General features: G+C 42.5%; 1 protein-coding gene across 5 annotated transcripts in view; it reads right to left on the bottom strand.

Annotated features, from left to right (window-relative positions):
• Positions 1 to 13,975, bottom strand: part of BICD2 (BICD cargo adaptor 2) — a 95,077-nt gene that overhangs the window by 22,024 nt on the left and 59,078 nt on the right. For all 5 annotated transcript variants that reach the window (XM_075762608.1, XM_075762609.1, XM_075762611.1 and 2 more), the window contains exon 3: positions 1,769 to 1,921. In XM_075762608.1, coding sequence (XP_075618723.1) covers positions 1,769 to 1,921 — 153 coding nt within the window. The remainder of the gene's footprint in view (positions 1 to 1,768; positions 1,922 to 13,975) is intronic.

Genomic DNA, 13,975 nt, shown 5'->3' with positions numbered 1-13,975 from the left:
CTGAAATTATGAACACCAACCATTAGTGTAAAATTTTGAATCTCTTGGGGGGGTGGGGGGGGAAAGCCTAAAGAATACCTTTTGCTTACCTTGAAAGAAAGGAAAACATATCACATGATATATGACCCTATTTATTTTTGCCAACTCTAAGGGAATTTTAGATGCCAACATACACCAGTCTGGTAGTGCTGAACCACACCCAATTTAAAAACCAGGAACCGCTCATGTTAATTCAGTTTTGCAAGCTAAGCCTGGGAAAACTTGATGACTACTTCTAGTCATGTCAGTGGGATAACTAAAGCTTAATAAAATTCATCAAGTAGGATTAGGACAAGGTAGAAAATTAAATAATCCCTTACCACAAAAAGAATTAGCTCTTGGTTCTATATATGTCCACTGAGCTCAAATATTTAAGATTGCAGTATATTTTGAAAGGTTCCAGAATACAAACACAGTAGTCAATAATTACCAGCAACTGACAAGATAGCATCGGAGGTTCAGCCTGGCTCAGTCCAGAATGGCAGTATTTTTGAATATCGTTATTTTAGAATGTGAACATGGAGCTGGGAACTTTCACTTTCTCCTCTGAATACAATGTATGAGACAAAAAAAAGGTAAAAACCAAAAGTAGCCAACTACATAGGTTGGATTGTACCAGAGCACTCTCTCTTCCAGTCTGCATCTACAGCGTAGTAGCCCCTTCATCCCTATTGCATCATGCCACGGCACCCAAACCAGCATAATTAGACTAAATATATTCAGGTGAGAACAGGTCCAACCTGGAACCCCCTTTTGGGCACATCAGTGAGGGCAAAGTGATAAACATTGACATAGAGTTTCACGTGGAGATAAATGAAATGCATTCAATATCCCAAATACCTCTCTCGGTAGGGCACCTTTAATTCAGAACACTGGGGATCTGAGGCAAATCCTAATAAACTTTTGCTATGTGGTCACTACAACAGGTGGTATTAACCCAACTGTTTTCTTCAAGAGCTTTGTTTCAGGAATCTTATACCATTTTCTCAACTGAACCTTGAGTTTTATTTATACAATGAGACCGACATGTACCTGAAAAATAAAAATAGCAAGTCCCCAATTGATAGATGAAAATAAGTAAACTGTGCCAAAGACCGCATCTACTCTAATTACCTCAGCAAATGATAACTCAGGGAAATTCTTGAGTTGTTCCAAAAATGTAGTTTTCTAAGATTCTGAAAACAGCTGGAACTGTGCAATTAAACACAAATTTTCAGAAGAGCAGTCACACAGGTCTGACAGTATAGAGCTACTATAACAGTAGTCCTTTTTTAATGAAAGTAGCTAGAAGAGGAGTACAGAACTGGAGAGAGAATGTAAGCGCTACGTAGCAATAAACGCGTTCAGAAATACACCCAGTTGCACATACTGTAGAAGAGGGATGGATGGAGAGTATTGCAAAGAGACATTGAAAAAATAGCGTAGTAAAAAGACTAAACCATGTATCAAAGCAGACTGGTAGAGACTTCTATATGAGAGACAGAAGGCAATGGAAGGAGTTGGGAGGTCAAAGTAGTCATAAGACTTTATTGCTTCTATGTATAAACGGTCAGAAAGGACTTAAACATTTTGGGACAACTCTTGGTACTAAAAGATAGAGCTTATAGTCTCAAAAGTAGTACAAACATAGAAAAGAAGTGGTTGGATGTTCAAACAAGACAGAACCATGCCATAACACAAGAATTAACTGGTGCTACCAAAGCAATGCTCACTATTTTGAGAAACTTGCCTGATTTTGCTTCAGGACAGACACTTGTTTCTGGAGACAGATGTTTTCCTCTTCGAGCTCAGTGTAGTCTTGCAGCAAACGTGCTTCTCGGAATTTATACTCCTTAATATCATCTCGCAGACGGGCCCTCTGGATCTCCACATTCTGATTGACCTGGAAAAACAAACCCACCCCAAAAGGATGGTGACTTGATCAGCTACAGTTACATTTCAAAATGTTATCTTTCCTTATGTGCACTAATCAGTCAGATGCTATTCAAACAGAAACTTCCCCCCCCCCAGCCCCGAAATGAAGTTACAGAAAACCAAGTAATTCACACAACAGATTTTGTTTTCTCACTTCTCTTACAAATTCTTGCCCTTGACTCCAAAAAAAGTTAACGAGCAAGCACAGAAAGCAGCATTCACACCTATGTTGTCTCACTGGCTGTAACCAACAGACAAGAGATTTCCAGATGAGAAGCCAATGCCTGAATCTGTTAACACTTAAACAAGAAGGGCCTTTTCACAAGAGAAAGACTTTTTGCACATGGTATTTGCTGCTGCTTTTCAACAGACCTTTCCTTTATGCCCTTTTCTTTATGCCCAGTGCAATAATTTGGAAATACGTTCTAATGAATCCTTTTGGAGAGAGATACTGAGTTAAAGCTCAAATGAAGTCCAAGATCCTCGGTAGAAAGAAATAGCAACTGTGGTTTGACTTAGAAAATGTTCCCTCCCCTCAGCCTCAAGACTTATGCAAGACCTTAAAGAGAGACTTTAAAAAAATAACAAAAAATACCATTATTTTTTCAGGATAGATAAGAAGTAAAAATCAATATATTGGAGTACTATGATCTTTAGATCTTTTGTGAATATACACAGGCACTTAAATAAATTGAGCTAGCACATATCCAGCTATGTGAATGGCTCACTGTGCTTAGCTCTATTATTTTCCAACATTATTTTCTTCAAGTCACACCTTTAGATACTTAATTAAAAGAAAGTGAAAAATATGTTCTAAAACATTAGCAGAAATATCTTTGGAGAAAGGCAAATATGCCATATGGTTGCCTAAAAAAATAGTATTCAGATATTTTAGCAGCTGTAATTATGAAGTGACAGGAGGGTTTTCCAAACAGTTCTAAATCATGAGCTCATGTTTGTTTTGAGCTGAAAGAGGCAGCCTATCAATTCAGGTAGTTCGGTTATGGCATCTTATTTCTGTTTTTATCTATCCAGCAGCCTAGCCAAGATGTGCTCTGGTATACAAACTCAGATTCCCTTAGCGTTCTCCACTGCTGCTTAGAAACAAGAATGTCAGCAATGACTAAAATATGGTCTCAGTCCTCTTGTGAGTGTGCAGCAGGAATACGCAGAAGGAATACAACAGGTATCAACAGGCACCTACAAAAAGGTAAGAGATAAAGGAAGTATTTGCAGCAGGAGCATATGCCAGAACTTAAACCTGGCACATTCTGAACACAAACTCGGAATCGCCTGCAACTGCTAAGACCAATAAATTTAAATTATAGCTCCCTCATATGTCAAGTAGAGATTACACTATATAAACTTGTCTGCTTATTTTTAGCAATGAAAAGAAGGGCACTACTTCCCAGCACACTGAGAAGCTAAAATAAATATTAATTTCTGAAAACAGACACTACGGTACAACAATGCAAATGAAAAGTTGCTACATCGCATATTCCACGCCTGAGCAAGTGTTGGCTCTGTCTTTGCACAAACCCAGGGCCACAAGGAAGGATGCAACGCCGGTAGCTGAAGGCTACAGGCTGACATGAATTCACATCTTAACTTCTTCTCTCTTAACAACTGCGATGAAGACCTCTGCCTTTGGCAGAAAGAGCCTCCAGCCAGATAATCCAAACTGTTTAACAGTTAGGATTGCAAAAGGCTCTTGCATTAAACTGAGTTTCATACAAATTAGGAGATCTTATCTGTAATTTTTCCCATTCCCCAGTAAGTGAAATGCAACAGAAGACCTCCCACAAAGCCACTGGCAAGCTTCTCCTCCCACCATTCAGGTTGCTTTACTCCTCTTCCTCTCTGGATGATCTAATCTTTGCAGAGGTCAATGCCTGGAGAAATCATTGGAGCTGGTCTAGCTGAACTAGAAAGAATGGTTTCTGTCCAATCCTGCCTGTTTAATTCAGAGCAACAGTAAGAGCTCATTATTTAATGTGAAAGTTTTTTTGTGCTCTCTCTAGCATGAGAAAAATCTTTCTATTTCAATGTGTACAGGAAGGCCAGATTTAAAAATAGCTCCCTTGTTTCCTGACCAGGGAAGGAAGATATAACCTAAATTTATTGGCTCTTTAACAAGCTGTACATTCAGTTTGCTCTTAGCATTTTCTCGTCAAATAAATGTGTGTGCTTGCAAGCTGCATGGTCAAATTGGGTGCCATGCTACGTCATCTAACTGAGCAAATGGAAGGACTTTTTTCTGCAGGCAAGAGAAGCTACTGCATCCTTCCTTGATCAGATTTTTCTATTGCCCATAAAGAAAGCAGTATTCCTGTATTTGAAGACAGACACACGTACATTGCACACGTTCTCTCAGGTGGCGTTTTACACCTCCTCGAGTGCATAGACAAAGTAAGATGATCTACGGATGAGGAGTTTGAATGTTTCTGTGACTCTTGTTGCTTCAGTGGCTTAGTGGCTTCTTCCCTGAGCAAGCCCCGAGCACAGGGGGGAAGGGGAGATGGAGCACCAGGGCATGCCTGGCTAGGCTCTCAGCTATACCAACAGTCCCACCTCCACCCAACACGAATCACATAGCTCTTATAAAATATCATTACCACTGTGTGGAGAATTGATGGCCATCAAATCCCGTTGAGCATTCATCTACCTGACAAAACCCCTCAACTTCTCAACCTAGAGAATATTCTCGCTACGCAGAAGCCGCTCATCCACCCTGCCCAGGAAAAGACTGTGATATGAAAGTGATTTCGCCTCAATGGCCGTAGAGCACTCTGCTCTTGCTGCTAGAGAGCTTGTCTTCAGTGTTTTCATCCTTTCAGCTTTGCCTCAAAGAGTTCTGCGAGGCGCCCCTCCGAGCAGCACCAGTGCTAGAAATAGCAGGGATTTCCTCAGGACCAGTTTGAATCCGCCCTTGCCTGCATGTCAAAAACACAACCACTGCCCCTCATCGCTGCCAAAGAGCCTGTTCCTCAGCACCTACTTTTCTAGTACATCTCAGCATATAAAGTTATGTATAATTTGACTCTGAGAATTAAAAAATCGGAGAAAAAAAAATCCCAGGCAGCTGGTTCCCTCCTTTGTTTTGGGCACTGCACAGCCTGACCGGAGCTCAGCCGCCAGGTCCCCAGCCCGGGGCTGATCTTGCAAGCAAAGCTGTAGCACTAGCACAGTTTCTGTTACCTTGAACTCCACCAGCTCATGAGGTCACGGGTCAGTTTGAGTTCCCCACTGCAGTAAACATGCTCACACCTAATTTCACATGTCATTATCATCAGAGTCAAAACCTACTTTGCCCAAATCTATTACTAATTGTAGGATCAGATTTAATGCTTCATGCAATAAGTATTTCTAGGTATGATCATTCCCTCTTGTGTTCTTCATGGGAAGAATCCACAAAAAGAATGCAGACTCTTTGGAAGAAATACAGTGGAAAGGACAGCAGCTCGCATATATTCTGTTTCTGGAGGGAGAAGAAAACCATAGAATCATAGAATCATTTTGGTTGGAAAAGACCCTTACAATCATAAAGTCCAACCGTTAACCTAACACTACCAAGTCCACCAAAATATTACATAAAATATCATCTCTTAGACATTTTATTAAATACCAGCATAAGAATTGGGAAGATCAGTCCTGAGATGCTTAAGTAACTTAGTGCCTTCTTCAGCACTTTGTTGTTCTGAACGCTGCCTTCATACTCACAGCTGTCACTCCAACCTCAAAGCTACATCACCTACCCCAGGTACGGCCGGGCAAATTAAGAACTCACAATATGGACCATAAAGCTTTTCTATGCACAAAAAGAAAAATTCAAGGCAATCACTAGACATTAACACAATTAACAAGTTACATTATTTAGGCTACAAAGACCAGCAAGTTGTGTCCACAATTCACAGCTGCCCATCTGATTTTAATTGTGTTTCCTTTGCACATGTGAGGACTGGGGTCCTGAGGCAAAGTATGACATAACTGTGTAATTAAGGGCTGGGATATAAAATACTCCTAGAACAGAGCCAAGTTAAGGTTGCATAAGAAACCCAAAATAATCTTCCCCTAGTTCTCAAGTTACAGGCTCTTAAATAATTTTTTTGGTATTACAGATATAGAACAAAACACTAATGGTTGGCAGGGGAAAAAAAGATGAAAAGTTCCATTAGATCCAACTGTTCATTATATACGAACAGGAGGTTCGGAAACCTGTACTTTCACTACTGCAATAAAGATCACCCATGTCACAAGGCTGTTGGTAGCCCCTGGCAATGGGCAAACACTTTGGGGCTGCAGAGGCAGACCAGCAGCACCTTCTGGTGATGCCCTTCTTTGTCTTGTCTTCTTCAGATGCTGGAGCTACATGATCTTCTCAGTTTTAAAGTTTTGCACACTCTGTTCTTACGGTAGAAGAACCATAGAATAGTACAAAAACATTATTCATTTATTTATGCAAAGGAGAAATGTAGCCTGGCTCTGCTTCCTCATTCACAGGAGAAACTGCCTCCAGTCCCACCTGCACCTATGTTATCACATGTGCACATGTACTGCTGCAGCATAAGGTGCTCCTTTGTACGAGGAAAGATTTATAAAACACCTGTAGGTACCATGGCTCAGGCAACCTCAAGTTGGAACAAGAAGCAGTTTTATTTCCCATACAACCCCTGTATAAAATTCAGGCTATACCACAACAGACACACATATCCCACGCATTGAATGCCGGGAAATGAAAAGTCTGGTGGAGCCCGACAGCCAGACACAACTACACCTATAGCTGTTTTCTATATACATAAAAACATGTAACAACTACCACCCCAACCTTGCATTTCAGACATTTGTTCAGCCTTCAGCTATTCTCACTGACATATGACAGTCACAGAGTTACTCAAATGTGGCTATCAAAGCTTTTATACTTTGACTCAGTTTATGAGCCACAGACATCCCTTTCCAGCCCTACACAACAGAAATGGACCATCCTTTGGATACAAATCTTTGGGGTTTTTTCTAATTTTATCTAGCATCTGTGTCCTCCCTCTTCTCCAAACACTGCACGTGAAATTACTAAGAAAATAGTTCTTACAAGTGACAGAAAAATCAGTGGGCTCTCAGCAGTGTTTTACAACACAAACACATTCAAACACATATTGCAAAAGACAGACTGCGCAAGCAGTAGAGAAAGTCACTGCCTACATCAGTCGGACTGTATTTTCCAGAATTCATAGCGAGTGGTTTTGGTGTCTTGTTCACACAAGCCCACTGGAGAACAATAAAGTAGATATTATGCTAAACTGTAGTTTGGACTCTTCTCCACTCTGTCGTTGGAAGTCAGATCAGGACATGGTCTATCTACTGAAAAGCTGCTTGACTTTCTAAGCCTTGGTGTGACTGCAGACAGAGATAGATACAAACAGGGAAGGAAAGAGGAAGGCAGAACACTGGTCACTTAGAAGCAGAAGAAATAGTGTTTTGTTTGTGTGTTTCAAAAGCAGAGTCAAGCTTTAATTGCATTTCATACAGGGGAAAAAAAAAAAAAATTACTGAGCCAAAAAACCCCCAAAAGACAGATGACTCCTATCTCGGTCAAAGTCTCCCTTCCCAGGTGCCTCTCTGAAATATTATTTCACTCTGGGAATGGGAAAAACCAAACAAACAACAAAAAATCCCCCCCAAAATCTAGCAGTGGCAACTGCAGTCAAAAGCAGGCGAGAAGCTCCAAGCCCACCAGTGCAGCACTTGTTCCAGTGCTCTCTCAGGGGTCTGAACAATGCTCAGATGCTGCTGCAAGCAGCTCTGCCCTGCTAGCACAGATACAAGCCTCCCAAATACAGCACTGGGAACACCAGTGTGAGCACCTGGGGTTGTTCTGCAACTAACACTAACAGAAAGTTCCTCATCTCACCCCTTTCAAGGTTTTCCGTCACCTGGGACAGGTGTATACCCATATGATTTGGAGCCACTGAGTGAACCAAACCTGATTTCTCTTTCCTAGCAGAAGTTCGAGTCTTACTTTTTTTTTTTTTTTTTTTGACTAGGAGACAAGATCTGAAGAGCTCTAATTCACCCGAGACATGCCCAGTGGTCCCAAGCACAGTCAGGTTGAACTCCATGACAAATATCCTGTAGGGAACAAAAATCAGAGATGGCAGGGAAGAAGGTGGTACATGTGCAATTCACGGCACGTTTATTCTCCTGCAGGAAAAGGGGTGAAGAACATTCTAACTATTTATCATGACTTATACATAACACTCCCAATAGCTCTCAAGCGTTAATGGAAGATATGCACCTACACTGAAACCTTGGTAGCAAATGTGCGCAATTACCTGGGTTTTGGTTTTGTGTGGGGTTTTTTGGTGCTTTTTTTTCACCTGTCCTCTCATTGTCCAAACACTCACCCCATGACAAAGCATCTTACTATGGATGCATATGTCTGTGATTAATGCTGGGGCACCACCCTGCTAATGTACTCAGCTCAAGATTTATTGATTTGGGGGTTTTTTGCAAGCCATTATATAAAATACTTTGTGAAGCTGTGACATTAAGGATGGGTTCATTGCAACACTGGAGAACAAAGAAATGCACTGTCATGGATTTCTTTGTTGCACAATATTAGAGAGACCTGAGCTGAAACTCAGTTACTACAGTGCATCCTGGAGGCATTTAAATCTCTTATAACTACTTAATCAGCATTAAGTTTTGCTACAATACGTATGTCCTATTACTTAATGTGTTATTTGCTAACTATCTGTTCAGCCATTTGATCCAATTCAGAGCCAAATCCAAAGCACATCCCCCAAACCCCTTCTTTGTCAGGAGGGGGGTGAACACCTGCACACACGGGGCTGGGATGGGCAAAACACCACTTACTCTGCCTTCAGTCCCTTGTATAAGAATCCAGCCCCGCTCTAGTACTGCTCTCCAACTGCAAGCTTACAACGCAGGTGAGGATAAATACACCTCCCCTGACCCACAGGGGCTGCCCCCCAAATCGGTGGTCTTTGCCCAGTAGTTCCCTGGGCGCTAGACACAAGGCACTGTCTGGCACTGGTGCAAGCCCACGGAGGCAGCGGCAGCAGCACGATGTCTTCGCAGAAACAAATGGATCAATGGTGCAGGAGAAGCTGGGAGGACTGGAACGAGCCTTGTGATCAAAAGCTAGGGGCACTGATAAGTCTCAACTTTTAAAAGACAACTTTGAAAATCCATCCAAAATAACCCATTTTAAAACCGGAATAAGTCAGTTACTGTTAATGGTCTTGTTTCCAAACAGCGATCTCACCACTTACAAAACTGAGCCACTCCTGAGCTCCAGGAGCAGAAGAGGCGACCCCGCTCCCTCTGCGTGTTCCCAGACACACTTCTTCGGAGACAGGGGCTTGTCCCGCTGCAGCGCCGGGAGGGCCTGGGCTCTGCACCTCGGCTCCAGCTGAGCGTGGGAGTCTGGATGGAAAACGCCGACCCAAACTTAACGCCAGTGTTATGAATGGCACTGTGCAACGTTACTGCAGCCTCCCCCTTCCTGCACTGAATCGCTTGCTAAGAGCAGTTAAACTCCAGCTGCTTTTCAAATCTCAAATCTAAATGCTTGGCAGCCTTCCATGTCCTTCACCGCCACAAAGAAAACATTTAACCCTTCCAAGGCCTGCCAATAAACTGTTAGGTAGCTGTCCTCTTTCACCCCCAGAAAAGCTGGCGGAGCCCAGCCCAGCTCTTGGGAGGGTTGCTGCCACCCAAAGTGTCCCCATGCAACTGCCCGCAGAGATGGGTGACGCTCACCAATGCACCCAGCAAAAGCTGCATGCCTGCCGCGTCGGCTAGCGGGTTCTGAAGGGTCTGCTGTGGCTGTGTTAGTATTTTCAGATGCTAATGAAACAAGCGTGAGGCTGTTTCAACAACCCTCCCCCAAGCTGAAAGGGAAAGGAAGAAAAGAGCTCAGTCACTGAGACAACAGCTCTCTGCGTTCAACAGCTTGCCTGTCATTCCCCCAGGTTTGCGAGGGCACAGGGATGTCATCCCCTGGGGAACAGCTGAACTCAGATATACCTCTAGGAATATCTGAACTCAAGCTCCAACTGCAGTAATTCTCCCTACAGATGCAAACTAGCAAGGGACTGGAAAGGTGAAGCACCCTTCCAGGAAAACAAAATGAACAATAAACCAGCCAGACTTACCTAAAAGCATAAAGAGCCTCTGCTGCCTCTTCTGCAGTTTCATCTACAGCCCACACTTAGGGGAATAAAGTATTACCAAAGATGTATTTCAATCTAAGTCACATTTAATTTTTTTAAAAAGTATACTGTAACATCACACACAGTTTTTTATATTTCATATTAAGACTGCTTATTAAAAGCTAAGAAACAAAACCAGTCATCCCCTATATCTGCACTCTTTAACAGAAAACAGCAATAAAACCTACAAATGAGATATTGCTCTGCCTGCAGAAGCTGTGGTGGCTCTAAGGAGTTAGAGAACAAGAGATCACAAAGCAAACTTTGAAACAGTAATTTGCTGAAATTGATTTCCAATCCTTGAAAGCTCTCAGGGTTTCGTTTCCCTACTGAAGCATGTAATCTGGACTCCTCTGATGCACTGGGTCTCTTAGGAGAGTCAAACACATACAATCCACTGCGATAATTTGGTAGCAAACTCCAAACAGACCAATTTCCCTACCTAGAAATTGGCCTCCATCTCTGGTTTCAGGAAGACACTTCTCCTCTCAAAAGCAACCATGGTGCTAGAATACGGCTCACAACATACCCACAACAGATGTTTTTTGGAGAGGTAACAATTCACCGTCTGCTGGACCTACATGCTGTGGCTCTCCCAGGGAGCTGACCCAACTCCACGCCCGCTGCCCCGTGCCCTGGCCCTGCTGAGCGGGAAAGCCTTGCAGAGCAGTCGCTGCCAACGCTCCCGGGCACAAACGGCCTGGGGACAGAAGCAGCGACGGGCCGACGAGCCTGGTAGGGAAGCAGCCGGGAATCCCTTCGGGAATCCCTTCTAATGCCATCGGAGCTTTCCTTGCCATCATGGCAGTCCTGAATAGTCTCGCTTGTCCCTAACCAGGCGAAAACGAGTCTAATGGTTCAGTATTTCCATAAACCACTTTGTCTAGCCTACTTATAACTTCTACATACTTTTCTCCCTAGTAAAGTATTTTTGTTGTTACTCTTGGTTTTTGACTTTAACATCCTTCTGTTAATCACTGATAATTACTGACTCAAAACCTCCCACTTCAATGATGTTAGAGAAGAACTACTCCACGTGGTGCTCTATGCTTCATGCCTACAGTCCAGAACTGCAGTTTTACTCTGCTGTTATGTCCCTTCACAAATCCGTGTTAAGTTTGCCTCATCAGAAATGTCCACAAACCACATATTTTCAATAATCTTAAGTACAAGTTTCTCCTGTTAATTAAAGCCTGCCCTCCTCTGTTACAAGGTCTGTTGGAGGCTCATTTATTTTCTTACTCATACTTCTTACTCTAATATTAAAGGTCTATTTTAAAGTTTCTGTCAAACGTTTCCAGCAGTGAGACTTTCTTGGGCAGACTTAATACTACCATACTGTGGCAGCGGCCCAGGAGCAAGTTTATGGGACTTCAGCATTAGATACCACAAATATATCAGACTTAAAAGAATTTACAATTAAAATAATATTGACAAAATGTCAAAGTTGGTACAGCTATCAAAGATTAGAAGTCTCCTACTGATTTAATTTGGCCGTAACTAATTTATATGTAAAACATGAGATGAAAGCTTTGGCTAAATTCATACTCCCAGCATTAGTGGCCTACTTTCACAAAGTGCCACACCTCCTGGATGTGGAAAACGCTTAGTTTACACCACCCAATCCTACCGAGATACAATCATCTCAAAACCACTGGCTTAGAGCTCCATCACTACTTCAAACAATTTTAATGAACTCCCAAAGGAGTTACCTATCTAAATTAATGATACCTATTATACCACTTTATAAGTACCAGCGGTATATGAAAGATTTTGCTTACATTTAGATTATGGAAATGGTGGTACTTTATAGAAAAGGCCACGGAATAAAGGAAAATGCTGTAATATTTAACAATATTATATGGGAGCTTACAGAGGCTGGATTAAAAAAAATATAGAGAGAATTTCCCTTTACAGGCACAGTACTCCTCCTGGAGTACAGCAGAGGTAAAGCAGATGTCTGCCAGCTCCAGGGGACCAGAGGGACACGGTACAAGCCACGGAGTGACACCCATTCCGCGCCCAACTCGGAGAAGCACCCACCAGGTCTGCCCGTGAGTTCGGAGCAGCAGTCTTCCTCTGCTGCTGGGGCCATCAGAAACATCCGAGTACTCGGCAGCTGTAGGAAACCACGCAGCTCATGGATGCAGTAAGCTCTGTACTGTGATTCTGGATTTAAAATAAATAAATAAAAAATCTTATCTCTTCTTCTTCCTGAGCAAGGTCTGCTAATGGCACAGCCTTCGCTCACACAAACAGCCAACTTCAGGCAGCGTCTTCCTCTGTCTGGCTGCAGGAACAGCTCCTAACACCGGCGTAGTTGGGCTCTAGCAAGGTTCATGCTGTCAAGCCGGGACCACTCAGCATTCCCAATTCAAAGTTGTTGTTTTCTAATCTACCAGCAACACTTTCCAGTAACACTTCACACACAACCCACCGACTTGCACATGTACTGCACAAATTGCAAGTGTCTCTAGTGCAATTTTTTTAAATGAAGTTGTTGTGTGTATCTTGCATTAAACTTAACCACCGATGAGAGAAAAGGATCAAGTGCAGAGGGATGAAAAGCAACAACAAAGTAGAAGAAAATCAGTGTGGGCATAACCGAGCTGCTGTGTACCACAGCCTGCAGGTCTCTTTTTCCAACAAACTGTAGGTTACAACAGGAGTGGAACCCAAGCAGCTCAGATTTGCTTTCAGCAGCCTTGTTTACCACTTAGCAGAACAGACTTTAATAACTTTCTGATGACTTAATACAATTACTTCACATATATTATGACTAAATGATGAAATCTCCTTCCCTTTTCACAGTTGTACTTCAGACAGTGAGTTACATCTTGCTTGTATTCTACAGAAATAAACAGATGTGGGGACACAGCAATTGGATCTTCGTCGAACAACGGCTAAATGCTGTTTCCAGAGATTTCCTTTGTCTCTTGTCTGTTATCTTACAGCTACAAGCAGCTTCGAAAAACCAACACCACCACTGGGTCAGCTGTTCCGAAGGTATTTACACCACAGCAGCCTCTTCCTTGCAGGACACTCTTCGGACAGAGCAGCCAAGTTCTGCGCACAGAATACGGTACAGTGAAGTTGTATACCAGTAATTAGCAAGACATTGTTTTGTTCACAACCGCTCGCACACAAAGTGCACACTCTGTGCCTGTTATAAGGCCACTGACCTATATTTCCATAAAGGAAGAAAAAAAAAAATAAAATCAATCTTTGGCCATAGAAAAGAGTAGCACACTGCTCTCTTTCCATAAAAAAGGATTATTTTCTCCTAAGAACTACTGTGATATATCACACTAAAGTTATACTGTATACAAATTTGTATGTAGGCAGCACTGGCAGCAGCAAACCAGAAGAGTCCCTTTGTCATGAAAAAAGCTATGTCCATTGACCCCATGCTAGTTTCTCCTCCCACAAGAGCTTTTGTCAGAGTTCCTCTGATCTCAAATGACTGAGACATTGTGAAGATTAAACAGCTATGTTAGAATAATCACCAGAACCTACACTGCCATCATTAAGACACGAAAAGGGCAAGTTTCCATCCTAGATTCTGCATTTTAGGGCAAAATACCATGACAGTGGAAGTGGCAGCACCCCATTCTTGGAAGCAGTTGTCAGTGCCTGTGCTGACACGACCGTCTGTATTGTTAGTTGTTACAGTTAGTAACAGTTAGTGAGTTGTCCCAACACATATCGCTCCTACAGCTGCTATTTTCACATTGGGCACACAACTGTAACACCACGAACTTCCTTAGCTACTCTCAAAAACCAGATCCAAA

Source organism: Balearica regulorum, chromosome 10 (assembly GCF_011004875.1).
Source record: "Balearica regulorum gibbericeps isolate bBalReg1 chromosome 10, bBalReg1.pri, whole genome shotgun sequence".
Classification (NCBI taxonomy): domain Eukaryota; kingdom Metazoa; phylum Chordata; class Aves; order Gruiformes; family Gruidae; genus Balearica; species Balearica regulorum.
This window is presented reverse-complemented; position numbering and strand designations above follow the sequence as displayed.